Genomic DNA, 21467 nt, shown 5'->3' on the forward strand with positions numbered 1-21467 from the left:
AATCTCCATCTTTAGAGCTATTTAAAGTCCGGCTAGACCGCACCCTGGCTGGGATTATTTAGGGAAAATGGTCCTGCCTTTAGCAGGGGGTTGGCCTAGATGACCTCATGAGGTCCCTTCCAACCTTTTGATTCTATGATTCTATCATTCTATAAATTTTCACAGTAGTGGGATTATGTGGGTAGTGCAGACAATTATTTAATGACAGTAGACAGAGATTCAAAAAGTAAACCTTTTTTTATTAACACAGATTGTCAACATCACATGTCAAAATATATAAAGTAATATCCTTAAATCAAACTCTCTTAAGTTCTCAAGCAGCGTTTTTCTTACATTGCCACTCTGTATATTTAGCTTTTAATCAATGGAAATATTTTTTTTGTCACTGTGTGTATGCAGTGAATTTGATGTTTACTGATTAAATCTAATCCTTCCAAGCCTAACTTCAGTGTTTCTAGTGGTTTCCTTCAAAAATCCTTAGACTTTTTTCTTCGCCCATTTTTAGGTACCGTAGTGAGAAGATGACCATGAGCTACACAGAGTACCTTGCCCATCGTCAGCATCATCACTTCCAAAATGGCATTGGGCACCCCCTTCCACCATACAACCATTATTCCTGACACTGAGCCACATGACCAGTCACTGGACCTCTCTGCAGACCTCTTCCCAGGAGACCCCGCCCCTTCCTGGTCTAGCTATCTCTATTACTGTACCATTTTATGATGATAGTTTCCGTTGCCACGTTGACGCTTCTCCTTGGTTGGTCAAGTTCATCGTGGCAACGGGTGAGAAAACTGCATTATTACAAAGCTCTCATAATTCTTTTTTATTGAGTCACTGCGGGGTTTTTTTGCAGCATATATAACCCTTGTGTTTTTTATAAAATTTTAAATTTATACTACATTAACATTGAATTATATCAATCAAGTTTTCTATGACTGTGGATGGAAGGAAGACTTTAGTGTTTAAGGGTTACAATTAGGGATATCCTTTTTTTGAGTAAGACATTTGTTGCTGTTGCATTAATAGTTGTAACAGGGAATGAAACATATCAGAGATTCAGGTATTAAGCATACATTCCCCACCATTGTAGTAAAGGCTCTTTATTTCATGTAGTTAAATACATGAGCTTCAGATTCAGTACTTACAGACAGAATTTGAACGGTGATATTCCAGATGAAGAGAAGCTGTTGCACCTAGCATAAGAGGCAATGATGATAGGAAGTATTTCAGGATCAGTTGATCTAATTGATTACAGACTTAAAGTGCCAGATCCAGCAGGGTACTAAGTGCCCTCAACTCTCATTCTATTATATTGGAATTGAGAGTATTCTGCCCCTCTCAGGATCAGACACCAAAACAGTGTTTGTAATGCAGAGAAGAGACTACTTTCTGACATTCTCAAAATAGGAGTCACTTTTGTTTTAATAATGGTTGGTGAACAGGCAGTGTTATATTAGGAAGAAAATGGATTTAGACTTTTGTGCCTTTTAACTATATTTATGTCCTAGTCACACAAAAATCATAGGAAGAATATTAAAAGCACTGGACAGCTCTCTACTGATCTGGTGTAAATTATTTTTTAAACTGAGATTCTTTTAAGCAAGCAAATTGTGAAAGATTTTCTCTTCTCTCCCCATCTTATTCTTTTTTTTTAGTTTCCTAAGTTTTCTGATGTCATGATTAGCCAGATAACAGTTAACTGCTGTTTTAAGAAACAGTGTGTGTGTTGGAGAAAGAGCACAGGACAAATATGCCCTGATTTCAGATGTCTTCATCTATTACAGGAACAATCCTGGAGAGTTGTAAGTACTGTGAAATAGTTCTGGTAACTTTTGCGCACTAAGAGGAAGTAGAAATCCATTTATTGTATTGATCAGAATTTTTTGTTTTGTTCCAGCTGTAGTAATGGAGATGGGATTTATAAAAGATAGGTGTGGTAGAGTAGCAAGACCTGAACATTTTGGGGCCTATTCTCTTCTTGCAGCTGTAGAACTCTCACTGGCTCTGGTAGTAGTTTACTGCATATTCAAGGGGATAATATACCCCATGCATCATAGAAAAACACCCTCTACATACAGGTGAGTAAAATACGTTAAGCAGAAATCCCCAGATATTTCAAATATTGGGTGTGTGTGTATAAAACAAAATACATATTCTAAACAGATAAGAGAAAAAAGAGATGGCGCTAATAATACTTTTGCTGTAGCAAATGGCAGACTGCTCGTTGATAATTCTAAAACTTGTATATTTTAAAAGATCATTGGGTAAATTGTTACTGCTCACCTGTAATATGAGGCAGGTTTTGCTGGGTTAGTTTTAAGATAGAAGGTCTTTGGTATTCCTTCATCCACAGCAGTTGATGTCCAAATGTTAACACTTTCAGTTGTGATGCCTTAATTTATAAGCAAACAAAAGGGCCTGAATATTCAGTAGCCAAGAGATATGCCAAGCGGACACTGCAAAAATCAATAGATGTTTATATAGAGGATATTTTGGATGATACTATTGTCTTGTTTCTACTTGGGGAACATTTTAAAGTGGATTAGCTTTTAAGTGGAAACTGTAAACAAGTGGCTACTTGATTGAAAGTTTTATTTCTTGCCCTTATAGGGAAACTGAGCACAAGCTGAATAATATTGTCTGCTGCAAAAAAAAAAAAAAAAAAAAAAACCCTCTCCAACAGCACACATCATCTCGTTACAGCATGCTCATGCTTCTGTATGAGCTCATTGTTAGAAGTTTTTTAAAAGAAATTATATATAAAAATATATATGTATTTAAAGGTGCTAATCAACCTTGAGCAGGTCACGTGACTGGTCATGCGGACTCTAAAATCATATCAGATTTTTAAAAAATCCTCAATATATGCAGATGTTATACAGAATTTCTTACCAGTGTAATAATGATATACTGATGAAATAAACAATCCTGCAGGTTTTGAAGGACAAGGTCAGCAATACTTCCCATCATGGCTTGGGGGGGAAAAAAAAAGGATAGTTTTGTCTCCTTTTTGTACACAGCATAATGCACAATGAATTTTTGTCTATCTTTCAGTAGCTGTTGCTTAAAAAGAATAGTTCAAAGAGTGTTATACAAATTGTAATGGTGTGCTTGAAAATCAATTAATGCCCAGGTCCTTCCGGACCACTGTCTTTAAAAAACTGTTACAGATATATGGGTCAATCATAGAAATACACTGTTTTTTCATGCTTAGAATAATCAAGTCTATCTACTGTGTTTCAGGGGCACCTATCTCCTCAATATGTAAGTGCCGAGAATGCTGTTGATTATGTTTATATACTTATGGGTATATTTGAATAAACATACATGTATTTCACTCAGACGTGCCCTGGGACAAAATAGGTCTGTTTTTCTAAACCTGATCAAGAATAGTGTGTGAAATCAGTTTCACGAATGTTCTTATTTAACTACACTAATAGCCTTTTAGATATAGTTCAGTGGAAATATTTTTATGTTGGGTACTTTCACTGGATTTTTTTAAGTTAACATTTTAGCTTTAGAGAAACACTAATCAGTTTGCTTTATTCCTTTTTAAAAGGCTTGAAATGTTACTTTGAAGCCTCTTCCTCAGATCCATGTGGTATTAGCTGAGTTAGACAGCGAGCCCCTCTAACTCACACATAAGTGGCCTTCCTTCTGCCCCACTGACTTCTCCCACCTCCACCCAAGTGCTAGACACAGCAGGTGGAGGGCACAGTAGTGAGTTTTGACCTCGTGTATGAAGTTAATCAAGGCAATTGATGTGGCACACCCTGACATTTGTATTTTAACCTCTTTACTTGTCTTCAAATGTGCAGTTTTTTGAAACTGTTGTCTGGAGTAGGTTACATCTCTTGTGTGTGTTAGATCAAACCAAAGAAGCCTCCAGCCATGCACAAATGCTGCTCCTAAAGCCTGCCTTCCAGTCCTTACAAAATCCTTGCAGGATTAAATGTTAACTTTTTTATTTTTGTACAGTTTCTAACTGATTTTTGCTAGTGATGTGAATTGAATTAAGTTTATTTGAGGAGTCTGAGTACCTCCTTCATTTAAATAAACTGGTGACTTTCCTTTTATGTTAAAAAATAAATATAGAAACCCAAAGTGTGCCTCTCAGATTTAAGGGTTTCTGGTTACATTTATTCTTAAAACCAGCAATGATTCTTTATATACAAAGATATGTTTTCCTTGTTTTTTATTACTGTTAAAGAAAAAAATAAAAACCTCTTTCTTTGCTCTGGATCCAGTAACTGTGCTGGTACATAAACGCACTGAGAAGACAAACTTTTGTTTGAAACTTTTGTAACAACTTAAGACTGTTTTTGTATATCAAAGTTGATTCTTTTCAAAATATTTGGATCTAGTTTCTAAGTTATTTTAGTGTTTTATATGTTATGAAAAAATTACTTTGAATTGTTCACCAGCATAAGGAGTTATCTGGAATGCAATGGTGACAGGTGTAATGGGCTTTGAGCTACCTGGAGTAGCTTATAGGGCCCCTGTTTTTTTCCTTCCTTATTAGTAACTTGATTATTGATTACAATAATATCACAGATTACCTGAACCCCCTTCCATTATAACTAGATCCTCCCTTCCAACATTTAATTGCTATTAGTGTGAAGAAACTGTTGAAATGGGCATTTTACTATGAGTATGGCTTAAAAAGGTAAAAATGAGGAAAAAGCAAAAAAAATATATAGAAGGTTATCTGTGGGTCTGTGAGATATGGCTGTGGAAAGATATTGTAGTAGTTTTAACACTATTGTTCTTACCTTTTAAATCATTTACCCAATAAAATAAGGAAAAAGAATCACCATTTCCTGTTTTCATGTTTCTTTGCTAAATTGTGAGGCCTGCTCAGTTACTTTTTTGAACGTTTGAGATTAGAGAATTCCAAAAGGGAATTTGGATTTTAGTTATGCATTTGGGGGCACATTTTGAAGTCTGTCTGTTCATTTTCCCAGCTAGAGGAATAAATTGGGCAAGAGCCACTTGGTATTTCTGTGACAAAGAGAAATTGACAATTTAACTCAGAAGTGATGTCACCCTGCCTAACAGTAACACTTCAGTTCCTTCAGAGCTCGACTTACTGAGTGTATGCCACTTCCATTGATTTCAGTCAGTTTTAAATCTAATCCCCCAGGATACAGGAGGGGTCTGGTCTTTTATACATAGCCTTCTTGTTGCAAAACCAGTCATATTGGTACAACTGCAGCCATCATTTATATAGATCTTTGGGAAATGTGACAGAACAGTGTAGAACTCAGGAAATGAACACATACAGTATTGAGTATGTAACAAACATCATAAATCCCACCTAAAGTGGATCAGTAGGACTGGAAGGGACCGTAATAGATCATCTAGTCCAGTCCCCTGCACTCATGGCAAGACTAAGTATTATCTACACCATCCCGGAGGGTCTAGATAGTGATCAATGTTAATTCATTTTCTTTTCCTACACTATTTTAGCATGCATCATTTCAAAATAGACACTTGCAGTGTTACTAGTCTTGCTTCATTCCTCAAATGGTTTGTTTCACATTGTGCTAGTACAAAGTACAACTTTGACCACATTCTACAGCAAGGGTGAGTGATGCAGTTGTGAATACTTAAAATTGTAGCAACCCTGTAAATTTAATTCCTTTCATTTATACAGTTCATGTAAAAATGATGCAGCCCCTCCTATGGAGCAGATGGGATTAGGCAATTCTAGGAAGACTATGCATTTCTTTCCCCAGAAATTTTGACCCGAAATTTCCAAACTTGGGTGACTAAAACTAGGAACCAAATCCACTAAGGACAGTGTGCTCAGAAACCTTGCTAGTCAGACACTTACTGAGGTGTTGTCTTTGGATTTAGGTGCCCAAATGTGAAAATTTGGGCTTGTTTGTATAGCTTTTGCATTCGTATCAGTGGGTGGCTTTGTAAAGACAAGCTATCAGGCTAGACATCTACACTAATACCCCAGAGTTTGTTCCCTTTTCTGTACTCCGTATGGTGTAGGATTCAATTTTCTTGATGGTTTAAGGTTTCTCCCCATATTTGGAGATTGGCTTCTTCCCAATTGTAGTGCTCATAGAGCACCAGCTGCTCACAAGGCCGAAAGGTAAAATTTACATATTCTGTCATTTTTACTTCTCTTAAGTGGGCTCCATGAGACTGCCTCCAAAGTGTCCAATTTTGCATTAAATTCCAGGTGGAGAGAAATTCTTGATCCTTCCTTTTTTCCCCTCCTGGAGTATTCCTTCAGAGAGGGACAAATCTTGGGATTCCTCAAATGGGGATTTGACTGTGCCATAAGTCTTCATTTCTACTTTTTGTCTAAAAAAGTAAGTAGAGACAATCTCCTGCCTGGAAATACTAATATTTTATGTTTAATAATCAGAATGTAGTTTGTCTTCTAAGTTAGGGCAGTTCGCTGGGGAGTTACAGTTCTCTGAACAGCTCCACCTGGTGGGTGTACATTGTACAGCCAGAGAGAGTTTTAAAACAGACACTTCTGCACTTGGAAGACTAGGAGAAATAACCCAGTTGTAATGTATCACAGAACATCAGGTGCCAACTTCAGAGAATGAAAAATTAGAGGAGTAAGTAAATTTTGCCTTTTTTGACATCATCGTAGTACTTTCAAAATGGTGACTAATAGCATCAAGCAGCAAATCTGTTTTTAATACTTTGTTTCCATGAAAGAATAATCTAGTCTGAACTGTACCTTAAAACTGTTTAATAATCATTTCCCAAACTCCTAGCAGTTTTACATCTTGACATTCTGCAGGAAGGCTTTGGCTAGGGGGAAGGAAAAAAACAACAACAAACCAACCAAAAACCAGTTTCATAGAAATGCCATCTCTGGCAGGGGCCATGGATGTGTCTTGGGGAAGTAACAGAGTGATCATGATCTGGCACAGGACAGTTTAGGGAAAGTAGTCATTTGATTGGTGAAAAAAGCCTTTACACAAACATTCACTTCATCATTAATACACAGGCATTGACTTGTTTTGATTGCTATTGCTAAAGTAAGAAAAAAAAATCACTCAGTGCATGCAGAATATTAAGTATTTTCCCCTTGTTCTGCCTCCCATATACATGGGTAATGCTCTGGCAATCAACCCCATCCTTAACATACCTGACTAAGTATCAGAGGGTAGCCGTGTTAGTCTGGATCTGTAAAAAGCAACAAAAAGTCCTGTGGCACCTTATAGACTAACAGATGTATTAGAGCAAGGGTCGGCAACCTTTCAGAAGTGGTGTGCCAAGTCTTCATTTATTCACTCTCATTTAAGGTTTCGCGTGCCGGTAATACATTTTAACGTTTTTTAGAAGGTCTCTCTATAAGTCTATATATTATATAACTAAACTAGTGTTGTATTGTAAAATAGGGTTTTCAAAATGTTTAAGCAGCTTAATTTAAAATGAAATTAAAATGTTGATCTTACGCTGCCAGCCCGCTCAGCCCACTGCTGGTCTGGGGTTCTGTTCACCTAGGCTGGCAGCGGGCTGAGCGGGGCCTGCGGCTGGGACTCCAGCTGGCAAGGGTCCGTCAGCCAGAACCCCAGACCAGCAGCGGTCTGTGCGGGGCTGGCGGCCAGGACCCAGAGGGCTGGAGTCAGGGCTGGGTATGTGAGGGGGTGCCAGAGTCAGGGCTAGGGTTGCGGGTGGAGGGGGATGAAGGAGTCAAGCAGAGGGCTGGGTATGTATGAGGAAGGTACAGGGCTCAGGGCAGAGGGCATGGTGTGGGGGGGCCAGGGGAGAGTGCTGGGTGACTGCCCCCCTAATAACTCTCAACCCCGCTGCTCCTTGTCCCCTGACTACCCCCTCCTGGGACCCCACCCCCTATCTAAGCCTCCCTGTTCCTTATCCCCAGACTGGACTCTACCTGTCCCCTGACTGCCCCGACCCTCATCCACACCCCCATCCCCAGCCAGACCCTCAGGATTCCCATGCCTATCCAACCACTCCCTGTCTCGTGACAGGACCCCCAGAACTCCCGACCCATCCAACCCCCCACTACTCCCTGCCTGCCCCAACCCCTTTCCACGCCCCTGCCTCCTGACAGGACCCCCAGAACCCCCAACTCATACACCCCCCCCAGCTCCTTATCCCCTGACCACCCCCTTCAAGACTCCTCACCCTAACTCCCCCCCCAGGACCCTCCTTGCTCCCGGTCCCCTGACTGCCCTGACCCCTATTTGCCCCGTGCCCCTTCACAAACCCCGGGACTCCTAAGCCCCATCCAACCCACCCTGCTCCCTGTCCCTAACGGCCCCCACCCCTTGGTCCCTTACCATGAGGCTCCACACAGAGCTAGATACACTGCTCCGTGGGAGCACACAGCCCTGCCCCTCCGGTTGAGCCGGGAGCGTGTCTGCCTCCCCACAGAGCCAAACGCTTTCCTGCGGGAGAGCGCAGCCCCGGCCCCCAGGGGAGGGGAGAAGGCAGGAGAGGTGCCGGCAGCTTGCTGTGCTCAGCCCCGTGCTCCAGCCCAGGAGCGCGGACCCAATGGCTTGCCGTGCCGGGAGAGTGGGGCCCTTTGCCCACCCCATGCGCAAGGCTATGTTTCTGCTCCCTGCCCCCCCTGGGGGAAATGGAGGGCAGAAGAGAGCACGCTGGGCTGGGCAGGATTTTTAGTGGCATGCTGGAGTCCTGGCAGGCTCCAACGTGCCATTGAAAATTGGCTCGCATGCCATCTTTGGCACGTGTGCCATAGGTTGCTGACCCCTGTATTAGAGCATAAGCTTTCGTGGGTGAATGCTGACGAAATACTGCTCCAATACATCTATTAGTCTATAAGGCGCCACAGGACGCTATTGCTTTTTATACCTGACTAAAGCTTCCATCTTGGCATTTACCAGATTTTGTCATCTGTATAAAGGCATGTTTACAAAGTAGTATTAGTGATGTATGTATGTATGTATGCTTTTCTATCCTGCAGTATTCAAGTAGAGAGCCACTCTCCTTTTCCCTATGGTAATATTCCCATATGGTGCATGGTGCACTCCCAAAATGTGATGGACCCATGGGTGGCTATACCTACCAATGAAAAAATCGCCATCCCTTGATCACTGCTCCTGTCTATGAAGCAACTTGCTTATTAAAAAATCTGTGGTACTGTGAGCTAAGGCTATGGTTCTTGGGTGACATTAAAATTGACAAACATTTCCTATTAAAACAAATATAAACAATACAATTGACTGACACTTATAGCTCCATCACCTATTGGTAGGGAACAATTTGATTAATTTAGCCCCTTGTCCAAGTTATTCAAATTTCCAGCTTAGTAAATTAGTTTGCCTCTCATTCACATAGGTTGAAATCTGCTCTGATGGCTTGAGCTATGCATTCAAGTTATTAGTGCCAATGGTTTCAGTCTTCACACATTTTGACTAGTCATCCCAAGACATAATATTGATTCTGTTCCTTGACTGGATGAAACCCAGAGCCCATGATGGCCTCTATATACTATTTTATAAAATGTATATGTGCATGATTTGGCGTTTTTGCAATCATACCACTCATGAAGTGTGAGGATTATTTTAAATAAACACCTGCTAATTAGGGCTCAATGTCATCTGTAATGACAAACTAAAAGTTAGGACTTGCCTGTCCACTGCAGCTGAGCAGCAGTGACAAAATGTGCAAATATTGCAGAATAAGATGTCCAAAAGATTGTTTTAGGTTGAAATCTGTGCATATTCTGCTCTGGTAATTCTTCTATGACTACTGTGAAATATTGGTGTGACAGTACAGAAAATTAGGAAGAATGCTCTACCACTTCAATGGAGAGAGTGTAACTAACAAGACATACAAAGTTTTAAAAAGCATTTCCTTCAAGGGTGAAGGTTTGAAAGTATCTGCTGCCACCTGTACCTTCTACCCAACACTTGTGGGTAGGAGAGGTTTAAACAGTGAATAGAGAAGAAAGAGTACAGGTGTGTGGTCTCATCTCTCTCCTTTGTGCTGTAATATACGAAGGGATGTAGTAGAAGATGTTCAATTTTCTTACCAATGATTGGTTATAATCAGGCAACAAGATTGTTCAGGTAGGCTCAGGACCTGGCATAGCTAAAATGATGACAAAACTGCTCCCACACACAGTAGAAGGTATTTATTCCTTTAATTGAAGATTTAAACAACTAATTGCCCAATGAGCAGGATCTCAGATAGGGACCAACAAAAACAGACCAAAATACAAAAAACCAAGTACACAAATATACCCTTTATCTGCAAATGTTACCTGATAACCAAGTTTTAGCACATTAAAAAGGTTACAAAATTTAGAACACTTTTACAAAATTACTTTGAACCAATAGCAGAGGTGGCAGTTGAGCACCCACATTGGTCCCTGCCCCTGCAGTTCCAGCCTGTGCCTGGATAATATGGTGGTTGGAACCAAGGGCGAGGTACTTGGAACTTCAAGTTTCCAAAGACAGCTTTGTGCCTCAGATCAGTGCATGTAGCAATTCCAGCTTCCTGGCAGACCATGGCTGTCAACAGCGTTGTGGGTGCACTCACCACTCTATATGCCGCATTGAGAGAACTATGACTCAGAATAAATGCAAAAATAAAAAAGGTATAAAATTGACCCTCAAGAAGAATACTGCGATTTTAAAAACAGCCCAGCTTTAACTAAACAACACTAAGCAGAAAAAACAGAGTTACAGCAATATCACCTTGAGCACCAGGTTACAGAAGAACTGCTATGGATCTCGTCATGTGTTTTATTCTAATTACAAAAAGTAGTTGTCTTTGTCTTTACAAATATACCTGCAGTATTTCCACTTATGGACTAATACCAGATGCCCCTTTGAATTTTCTACCTAGTTAAAAGTAGGACGACTAACTTCTCAGTGTCACATCTGTATGTTGCAGCATCACTTTATCCCCCTGCTTTTAAAATAAAAATATGAAAAGTTCACCTAGTAAAACAATAAATGCAACTGGAAATAACTGCAACAAGAAAAACTGCACATCTATATTTTTTCCCTCATGTAGTTACAAATACCTAGGAAACCAATGCCTGTGATTTATAGACAAGACTTGGGACACAGAATCAAGTACTTAAACAACTGCAAATAGGTTTTTACAAAACATTCAGTTATCAAATATACAGAAATATCAAAACCCTGATTGCGGCTACAGACAGAGGGGAATACATCTACACTGAGGTACTCTAAAACCTTAAAGTGCACAACTGAACTGACTGCTCGTGTCTCCCAGCTTCAGCAAAGCACTTTGCCTACAAGCAGCATTTGTCAAGCACTAAGAAGTCAAACTAATACCACGTCTAGGAGTGTATTTGGGGGCTATGGCCTTACATCCATTTATATATCTATATCTACATCTATATAGATATATATATTTCTGAACATGACTAAGCTGTTAATCTCCAGCCTATGAGAGAAACAAGATGCAAATTCATCTTTGGTGTTTGAAGTCCAATGCAGTTAAGTGGAAGATGGACAAAAACAGATTAATGGTAAAACACCGTAGAGGTGTGTCTGAACCTTTGAAAAAATAGCACTAGCTGTGTCAGACTACTGAAAGCCTTGGCACCAGAATCCACTACCATGCACCAGCTGCTGCCCAACATTACATGGGGGCAGAAGAGTTACCATCTTTAGTTCATGCCTCTCAGCCTGAGCATAAACAAACTGTGTGATCAGTAAACAATTTAACTGTAGCTACTAACAGCTCCTCCTGTAGAGTAGAGAGGAGACAAGGGCAGAGTTTGGTGTGCTCAGAAGGGCCAATTCTATTGGTCAGAGCACCATGTTGCTAAATAGCTGGAGCTAGTTTTTAAAGACACAATTTTACCCTCAACATATACAAAGTTCTCCACTGAAGGGAAGACATCTCCAACACAAGGATGCACTTGATAAACAGAGTTAGGTTTAGTTTGGGATTGATTCCATTGGCACAAAAAGACTAGCCAGTCACATCTGTCTAGATAATACTAGCCCTACCTCAGTGCAGCGGACTGGATTAAATGACCTATGGAGGTCCCTTCCAGGTCCACACTTCTATGAGTCTGTCTCTCCTTTCTAGGCATTTTATTTTTCCCCTTCCTCTTTTTTTAAATAAACTATCACAATATTCAGGCTCCCACCTGACAAGTCATCTGCTTAAACACAGAAAAACAATAATATTAAAGACCACAAATTGTTTTCCTGTCACTGGAGGTCTGAATACTATGGAGAATAACCTTCTCAGGGTGGAATGTTAGCTTTCAGCACCATGAGTGATTTTTCCCTGGTAGTGAGGATGACTTGTCACAAGTGAACTAGTGGAAGACAAAGTGATCTATCTCAGGCAGCTCACATGGCCAGAGGCAAGCTATCCCTTTCACGCTGACTGGTCACTCACCTTGTGCTTCCTCTCCCTTTCACGCTTCCTGGCCACCTGGCTTCACCTCTTCATTTCTAGTATAAAAAGAAGCCAACCAAGGATCATCATCTCTATTATAAATGCTTGTAAAACCCACACATTCAAATAGGAGAAAAATAAATCTTCCACCATAGAAGTGATGTAACCTTGCCGTGGGATATTTTAATAAGTTGCCCAGCTTCTGAGTAGCCCACTATCATCCAAACCAACATCCTATGAACTGAACAATCCCACCTTTCTGCTACATCTTACAGACTGTGTCTATTGTAAGAGATCAGCTGAGGAATAACAGACCTACTGCTTTAGGGGCTTCCCTGACTTTAACTAAATCATCTCAAAATTGCCATGCCTGCTCCTACATTCTTAAACCAGCCAAAAGAGTTAGAAATTCAGCACTTCAAGTAAATACCCTGCCATGGAGGTGACACCCCTTGAGCGAGCTACACATTTGAAATTCCCCATTAGCCTCATTATTTGATCATAAGAGGCTAGTGGTGGCCTAAAGGAGCTGTGGCTGTACTTATTCGAATGCCCTGAAACACACAGCTGGAGGCAGGAAGTGCTGTATTTTCAAAAATACCAAGTGGCTTTAAACCTGGGAGGCTGCTGCTGTTCTGAATGTAGCTGTCAAAATCCGTCAGTAGCCACAACATTTAAAAAAAAAAAGGGGTTAGAAAAAGGCAAGAATCAAAAAATTTAAATCCAAGCAATAGTGCCGTGTTGAAAGGATGGGCCAACTGCATCCCTGTGATAACACCAATGGTCTCTTTCTAAAGACTTCACTGTAGTTACAGCAGGGGTGTCAGGCCCAGGGCATTTTGATAAGGGAATGCGAGCTAGATAAACAAACCTAAATAAACTTCAGACAAGCTTAGGTGATGGGAGGAGTGCTGTATGATTTAGCTCATCTGTTCCTATGAGATAACGTATATTCAAGTAGCGGACACTGCTCAATATCTAGCAATACGAACATTAGGGCCTGACCCTGCAATATGCTGAGTACCCTGGATGAAATCCTGGCCCCATTAAAATCAATGGCCAAAAAACTCCATTGGTTTCACTGGGGTCAGGACATCACCTCCTGCAGTCCCACTGACTTCAGTGGGAGTTGAGTGCTCTGCCTTTGAAGGATCACGCCTTTGTTAACACTGGTGCTTTCCCTCCACTCCTGCAAATGCTTCCGCAAGATGTGCTTATTTTACATACAGGAGTAGGAGTGAGGCTGTTCTGATCAATGAAGTTAAACCTGCTTAAGTGCTTGCAGGATCAGGGCCTGAGAGCCACACTGTAAACAGATATTCATTGCGAGTATCAGGGGCTTAGCTCTCAAAGGCGAACTCCTGCTGGAGACTGAAGGTAGGGAACAGGAACATGCATTTTGTTGGTCTGGGTAACAGGAATTTAAATTGATCACAACTGTTCAATGAGTTAATCTGCTTTTTTATCTAATTATGGCAGCATAGGTTATTCATCATATTTAATATATGCCACCAGGCACAGAGTGTGTCCAGAAAAGGGTTTACAAATTAGAATACAGATTGACGGGATACTCCTGAATGCAGTTGTAAATATATTTAATTAAATTGAGTGAAACTATTTAGAGAAGTCATTTGTGTTCCCTCTCCCCTATCAAAATCTGCCTTTGTAAAAGTTAAAAAAAAAATAAATGCAAGTTTGTAACTTTAATAATTTTTCTAGGCAATGAGCTCTCTCCTTGAGGTATAAATGGCTGTACCTTAACTTCAGAACACAATCGCAGGGTGACTCAGCAGAAGGGAGAGGTATGGTGGCTCTGTATACCATTACAGCTACGGCAATGCAACACAAGCAAGCTAAAAATCACTTTTTACAGCAAATTCTTGAGATGCAGCTCTGAAATACAACCAACATGAACTCAGATTTCAAAAATTAAAAGGAACACTGTCAAGATTTCCCCCCTTTCCACTTGCCTGTACAGTATAACATCTTAATACTGAACATTGTTAAAACTGAAGTAAATGGACACATTGAATTTGCTTTTCCCTGGTTATACTTGTTCTTTCTGCATCTCCGCATGCAGTTTTTGCAATAAGGTTAGTTAAATCAGTCCTGTGTCCTATGTGGAGGCAGGTATACCAGTATAAAGGTGTTTCTAGCAGTACAGCTTGTTATAGTAGCAAATGAAACAAGTTATGCTGGTATAGATACACCTTTACTCTGATATAACTGCCACCATACTAGAGTTGCACTGATTTAGTTTAAATCACTGAATACGGTGTGTAGACGCTTAGCGAGAGAAACCAGAATAGCAGTTTCTCTTCGTCTGTTCAATATAGAACACAGGGCAAAAAAATTTTTAAAGCATGAAATAAAGTTTAAAACTCTACACATGGGGATTTGTAATTTGTTTTCTCAGTCTAAACCAGGTTGACAGTGTCCCTTTAATTCTTATTTCTTTCTGTTCCGGGGCAACTTGAAGGACTAGATGAAATGCCACCCGTCACAATTTACACCCTGATTGATTTTCTAAAACAATTATTTCAACCTGATGGTTTTTCATGCATTCAAGTCAGAGCATCCTCAAAAAGTGTTACTATGCTGGGCTCAAACCAAACAGGTGAAGATCAACAGCAGCTGAGAAAGAAATAATCCAACTTAAAAAATAAATGTTAAAAATATATTTTGAATGATTCTTTAGTTCCCCATTATCTTCAATCAGCTTAAAGTAGTGCAACAGAACCTCACTAATTCACACAAATAACTGGGAGACCCACAGCATATTGCTTCACTCACTCACCAACTAGCAAAATTCAAATAAAAAAAGTTAAGCCAGGATGATGCATTACGAATTGGGCTTGGTTCACTTTCGGTTAGACTAGTAATTCAGCTTTTTCTTATACTTTATAATGTAATCAGTAAACGTACTGAAGGATACACAGCAAAAAGTCTTGAGAAGGGGACTGTACTGCCACTCTCTTTGCTGAGATGCAGACAGCGCCTGCCATTTTCTGGGGTAATTATATAGTGTGGGTTAGGAGGGTTCCATTGTAATCTGCATAAAATATGTAAGAAACACCAACTTCTCCGAGAATAAGGCCACTAATTTTGCCATTGACTACGGACAGTGAAAAACAGCAGTTGAAAGAAGAAAATCTTCACTCTATTGTAGAGATCTTTTGAGGCAAGAAATAGGGATGGGGGAGGGAGGGGAAGCAGACATGACACACTAACACATTGTCCTTTCATTCTCCTCTTTCTTCTCCAATATGAATACAGGTACCTCCGCTTCCTGTAAGTGCTACTTCTCAGGGAGAAATTTCAGTCTATTTTCTTAGACGGGAGTCTAAGCAAATCCACACCATATTTAAAGACGGGGACAGCACTGTAGAACAATATTACAAGTTTTCCATGAGCCATGGTCATGATAGTCTGATGTCCAGATGCCCAGATTCGATACCAGGGCCCATAGAAAGGATCTGAGATGGCTGGGCATAACATGTTGTTCAAATTCACTTCCGTGACCTGTGGAAAGGGACAATAACAAGTTTATAAATCAATCTTATATTGTGCTGTATTGACTAAGAAACCTAAAATGGGGATTTCTTAACTCCCCTAAAAATCAAAGTAATCAAGTTAGTATGTTTGCAATTCTCACTTACCTATTTATTCAGCACACAGTCAGATTTTCAGAAGTAAGGAAGCAGTTGTGCAACTCAGTGCATATGCAACTGCATGTCTAATTTGTGCATGGTAAAATGTGTTTGTGTGAATGGGGTGACTTACATCCAAATGACCACAAGTAGCCATTAGCACGTGCAATTGCCCAATTTGAGCACATAATTGCCCCAGCAAATTAGGCACCCATTTGCAACTAAACACTTTGGCCCAAATGTTTACTTTATGAGTAGTCACTTACCAGTCCCAGAATCTGTAAGATGCTAAAATGATAGACAAACATCAGGCCCGTGGATAACAGAGCCCACCAGAAATTGCAAAGTGGCTCTGCAGTGTAGATACCTTTAAGGGAAAAAAAAAAGTATTAATAATTAACTGAATTACTGTGATTCCACCTAGTAACTAACTTTCATGATAGTGAATACTTGAGAGACCCTTGTTTTTCACCTGAAATATACTCATCTTTTCCCTCTTTCTGATCCAGCGTTGAGGGCTAGATGTCTTAATTTGATCACTAAACACTATACAAGATATTAACTCTCACTAATCCTGCTTGTTTTCCACTGAAACAGGATTTCTCTTGGCCACAGAAGCAAACAGGGAGTGTTAATTTTACTCCATAAATATACAGTCTGATTTTCAGAGGTGCTTCAGTCAAGGTATTCAAGTATTACACCCATTGGAAGCAGGTGTTATCACTTTGCCCAGCTCATTCTACAGAGCGAACAGAACTAAACAAACAACAGTTACCACAATAGGACGTGTTAAATCACTGTAATGCAATTACACTGCAATGTGTGTGGATGTTGCTGTATTATCTGCTGATAACTATGCAGTTAACTTGCACCATCAATGCACAGGACGAAGGACTGTATAATCACAGCTCACTGTCTAGGGCTGCCAAGCGTCTGGTTTTTGACTGGAATGCCCAGTCAAAAAGGGACCCTGGTGCCTTGCTGACGAGGCTGCTAAAAGTCCAGTTGGCAGCGCAACGGAGCTAAGGAAGGTTTCCAGAAGCGGCTGGTATTTCCCTGCGGCCCCAAGGCACAGGGGCAGGAACAGGGGCTCTGCATGCTGCCCCCACCCCGAGCATCGGCTCTGCAGCTCCCACTGGCTAGGAACCACAGCCAATGGGAGCTGCAGGGGTAGTGCCTGCAGGCATGGGCAGCGCACAGAACCCCCGGCCCCTCTGCCTATGAGCCAGATATGTCAGCCACTTCCCGGAGCTGCCTGAGATAAGCATCGCCCAGCTGGAGCCTGCACCTCTCCCCCTGCCCCAACCCTGAGCCCCATCCGCACCCAAACTCCTTCACAGAGCCAGCACCCCACATCCTCAACTCCCTGCTCCCTCCTGCACTCCAAACCCCTCATCCCTGGCCCCACCCCACAGCCCACACCCCTCCCCCAGCCGTTTGCCCCCTCCCACACTCCAAACCCCTCAGCCCTATCCTGGAGCCCCATCCTGCACACCAATCTCCGGCCCCACCCAGTGAAGGTGAGTGAGGGTGGGGGAGAGCAAGCAACGGAGGGAGAGGGCGGTGCCTCAGAGAAAGGGCAGGGCAAGAGTGTTCAGTTTTGTGCAATTAGAAAGTTGGCAACCCTATGACACCGTCAAGTATGTCAGCTAATGAGAGGCTGCGCTCCACGAATGGAAAAGGCTGTAGAGGTGTGTCTGCCCAGAGTTTATCTCCACTGGAGAAACAAGTAACTGCACATTCAGCAGGATCACTTGTTATTGAAAAGACAACATTTCCCCAGTAATGCCTAGCTCTTACACACCTGAACCAAGGTCTTATGGCAGCCAAACACACTGTGACACGATTTAGGATCTACAGGACAGGAAAGCCTTTGGGAGTTCCCATGAAAGCATTCTTGGGCACAGTGCATCTGATTTTTTAATTAATACCCACTGGCTGTGCTATGTTTGGAACAGAAGCTGAATTAATGTGGTTTCCAAACCCCACAAACATACAAAATTTTCAATTAAAATAAAAAAAAATACTGAGGAGTCAAAGAAAATACAAATTGAATTTCTCATCTATGTTTCCATTGAGCAAAAATGTACATTAGCATGATATCACAGAGGCAGCGCAGCATCCACACATGATTACAAGAAGGTTATTGACCAGCTTCTAGCTTAATTAGCAAGTACCAGACTAAATATGCAGCAGAAAAAATAATCTACCCTGCTTCCTCCCAACAACTCAGAAAAAAACAACCCTAAATCAGCTGTTTAGCTGCCACATACATATGGCGCATGGTGTCTTCTCCTAGGTGTTATAATCATTTACACACTGCTTTCATGTATTTAAATCCTCACCACCATTTTACAATCCTTTTGTACATTGATTTCTAAAGTCCAAGACTGAGACTCAAATCCTGCGCTGTCTCCAAGGCATACGTGGTGCAGCTCAAGAGGCTTTATACCCCATTTTATGCCCCTCCTCCCAATCCTGCAGCTGGACAGACTGACTGATACCCGGAGTAAATTACAGCTGCGTCAGGAATGCTACTTTCTGTTCAGCTGTATAACACTATTACTGGCAGTCAGGAATCAACAGGGTATAGAACTGCTCCAGACACAACCCCAAAGCCTGGGGCTCGGATAGGGCTGGTAAGGAAGCAGCTATCTGCAGCTCTACTCCATCCCCCAAGCTGCTGGCCAGTTAAACCAGCATTACATCTTCTTTGCACCATCAGAGTCACAACACAGGGGGTCAAGGATTTAGCCCTTGGTGTGTGACCTCTCTCTCAAGCCTCTGTTCTGGGGACGATGTTCAATCACTTGGGGAGGGAAGGAACATGTTGTGTGTCCAGAACTGGTGTATGAATTTGAGGAGAAAATTAAACAAACAGGAAGAGGGGGAAAGGAAATCTATGATGTGCTAGAATGTCCAAACCGGAGTGGGGCGGGGAGCAGAAGGGCAGGAGGAAGGGGGAGGAAAACATCTCATTTCCCTAGAAGGCCGAAGTTAATCAGCACAGCTCTCAGTCAGGACAAGGAAGCTCATCCTGCTTACTGTGCAACACTGGAGTGTGAGCAGTCAGCATCACACTAGCCGTTCAACCAAACCTGAGCAAGGTAGAGCCCCCGCACCATTCAGGACAGACACAAAGCAGAAGCTGCAAGGTTGGCAGTGTTATGTGACCTTGCCTTGCCTGCCACAGTGAACGGGATCACAATGAGAGTGAACAAAATATGAAGACACACACACACACAAATTTCTACATAACTAGAATGGTGTATTTTTAAAAATATCCTGGTGCTGGTAAAGTGGAACTGGAATTCTACATTTACGGTCTCACACACACTGCAGCTGCTTGGACTGAACCTGCGTAATCTCTCTCTATGCCATACCATTAATTTTCCTGTTCTGAAAGACCACTTTGACAGGCAGTTGTCTCTCCGAGCCATGGCCCTGGGATGAGGCTGCTAGCATCAGTCAATGCCACAATACCTCAGACTAAAAGAACAGGAGTACTTGTGGCACCTTAGAACTAACGAATTCAGACTGTCACTTTTTGATGCATCAACCAGGAACTGGACTACAACTAACTCAGTTCACATAAACTAAACAGCCATTAGGTAATGGGCTAGACTGAAAACCGATGACCTTGAAGTGAAAGGCTCACTGTCCCCATTATCAAACTTCTGCACCATTCTAATATGCTCCCAAGTCCAATGAACTATTATTTCACTGCACAGGTAACTTATTTCCCCAGGTCATAATCCACATAATCATAATCTGATACAAACTTCTCCTCAAGGTATACAGATAGATTATAGGCCGATTACTGCATGTTGCTGAAGGTCAGTGATCACAGATCAAGCCACATGGGATATTGTTACAGCAGAAGGCAATCTGTGATTGAGTCAAATGTTTCAACCAGGTCTGCTAGTGAGATAGGCAGAAGAAATAATTTTCTAGCATCGGTTCTACAGACATTAGATCATTCTGGTAGCTGTTCTACCTGTGCTGGACCTCACCAAGTTTGTCAAGAATTCACGTTTTCCCGAGAATAGACATAATATGGATTTGGCAAGAACCAGTCTCTGGGGTGACAAATACCGTACAATAGTTCAATGTCCTGTGTTAACGAGATATTAATCGATCAGGTAAGAAGGGTGCTACCACAGGGTCCAACTGTAAAACAAGCTGGAACCAATTGGCTTCATAGCCTGAGCCAAGGGTGATTGCAAAAGATGTCTGTTAGCCAGCAGAACGTGTCAGCCTGGAAGTTCACTGCTCTCACGTCAACATTAGATGGCAGCAGATAGCTGTAAACTGATAAAGAGCGGGCGCCAGAACAATGCCACAGGGATGGCAGAGGTGGAGAAGACTTACTACACTGAGCCATTCCTGTTGCAGGACACAGTCCCAGATGGGAGGACAAACCCATACAAAATACTCCAGCAATCAAGCACTAAAAGAGAGCCTCCAAGAGACACTCTTAGACAATGCCTCAGAGCAAAACAAATATGGAATTACATGGGCTAAAGTATATATAAGGCTACAAGATCTCCAGTGAGATCAAACCAGAAGAGGGAAACATCAGAAACTTGAAAATATCTCAAGTCAAGTCCCAGGATGGGCGTACAGCATAGTTTGGTTTAGCTTCTTATGTACAATGTAGAATATATGCTAAGAAAACAAGATGTTTTCCATTCTCTAGTGCACTAATTAGAAGTCTGTAACATTCCCAACTTTACTACTCGTTGAGACATTAACATAAATGAATGGTTAATCCTGTGCACCTAACTGGAGTTCTTCAAGATGTACGTCCCTGTGGGTGCTCCACTTCAGATGTGCATGCATCACACGCACCTTCAATCAGCAATTTTTATTAGCAGTGCCCATTCGGCCCACACGTGCCCTACACTTCCTTCTCCACCACAAAATCCCAGAGAGAAAACCTCGAAGCAGAGAGGAAGGAGGATTGGTAGTGGAGAACCCATGAAGGGGACACGTCTTGAAGAACTCCAGTTATTGCACAGGGTGAGTAACCTCTCCTTCTTGAACAGCATCACAGAAGTAGAATGAGATCTTATGGAATGGAGGTTCCGAGGTTGTATATCGGGAGATTGATAATAGGAAATGATAATTCAGAAATCCAACTAGAGAGTCTCCAGGTGGAGATCGTATACCTTTTAGATCTGTCAGCAATTGACGCGAATGATGTGGGAGACTTCCTAATCCAGGCAGAAGGCTAATGCCCTCCTGACACTGTGTGTGTGTAAACTCGCATTCCTCTTGCTCTGCTGTGGTTTAGGAAGAAAAAAAATAAACTTCCAGCTAACAAATTAGACAGTGCAAGCTTGGCCAACTGAAGCAGACACATTGAATTCTCAGTCTCGAGCCCAGGCAGTTGACAAGGAACTGAGGAGATCTGCCCGCGTAGCCCTATGTAGCCTTGATACAGGGTAC

The 21467-nt window shown here is 41.6% G+C and overlaps 2 protein-coding genes across 4 annotated transcripts in view; one reads left to right on the plus strand and one right to left on the minus strand.

The window, feature by feature from the left end:
* AMMECR1 (AMMECR nuclear protein 1) overlaps positions 1–4813 on the plus strand; it is a 102146-nt gene extending 97333 nt beyond the window's left edge. For both annotated transcript variants that reach the window (XM_075068816.1, XM_032788079.2), the window contains one exon: positions 506–4813. In XM_075068816.1, the coding sequence (XP_074924917.1) occupies positions 506–620 (115 nt within the window). In that variant the 3' untranslated portion in view covers positions 621–4813. The remainder of the gene's footprint in view (positions 1–505) is intronic.
* A 5278-nt stretch (positions 4814–10091) lies between these two features.
* Positions 10092–21467, minus strand: part of TMEM164 (transmembrane protein 164) — a 93048-nt gene continuing 81672 nt past the window's right edge. The window contains exons 5-7 of one of the 2 annotated variants that reach the window (XR_012656413.1): positions 16283–16383; positions 13466–15888; positions 10092–13403 (exon numbers count right to left, since the gene is read on the minus strand). Coding sequence is in view for 1 of the 2 variants with exons in the window: in XM_075068815.1 (XP_074924916.1) it covers positions 15685–15888; positions 16283–16383 (305 nt within the window). In the remaining variant the exon portion in view is untranslated. Of the gene's footprint in view, positions 15889–16282; positions 16384–21467 lie in introns of both variants that reach the window. The other variant, XM_075068815.1, reaches the window with a different exon arrangement.

The sequence above is a fragment of the Chelonoidis abingdonii genome, chromosome 8 (genome assembly GCF_003597395.2).
Source record: "Chelonoidis abingdonii isolate Lonesome George chromosome 8, CheloAbing_2.0, whole genome shotgun sequence".
In the NCBI taxonomy this organism is placed as follows: Eukaryota; Metazoa; Chordata; order Testudines; family Testudinidae; genus Chelonoidis; species Chelonoidis abingdonii.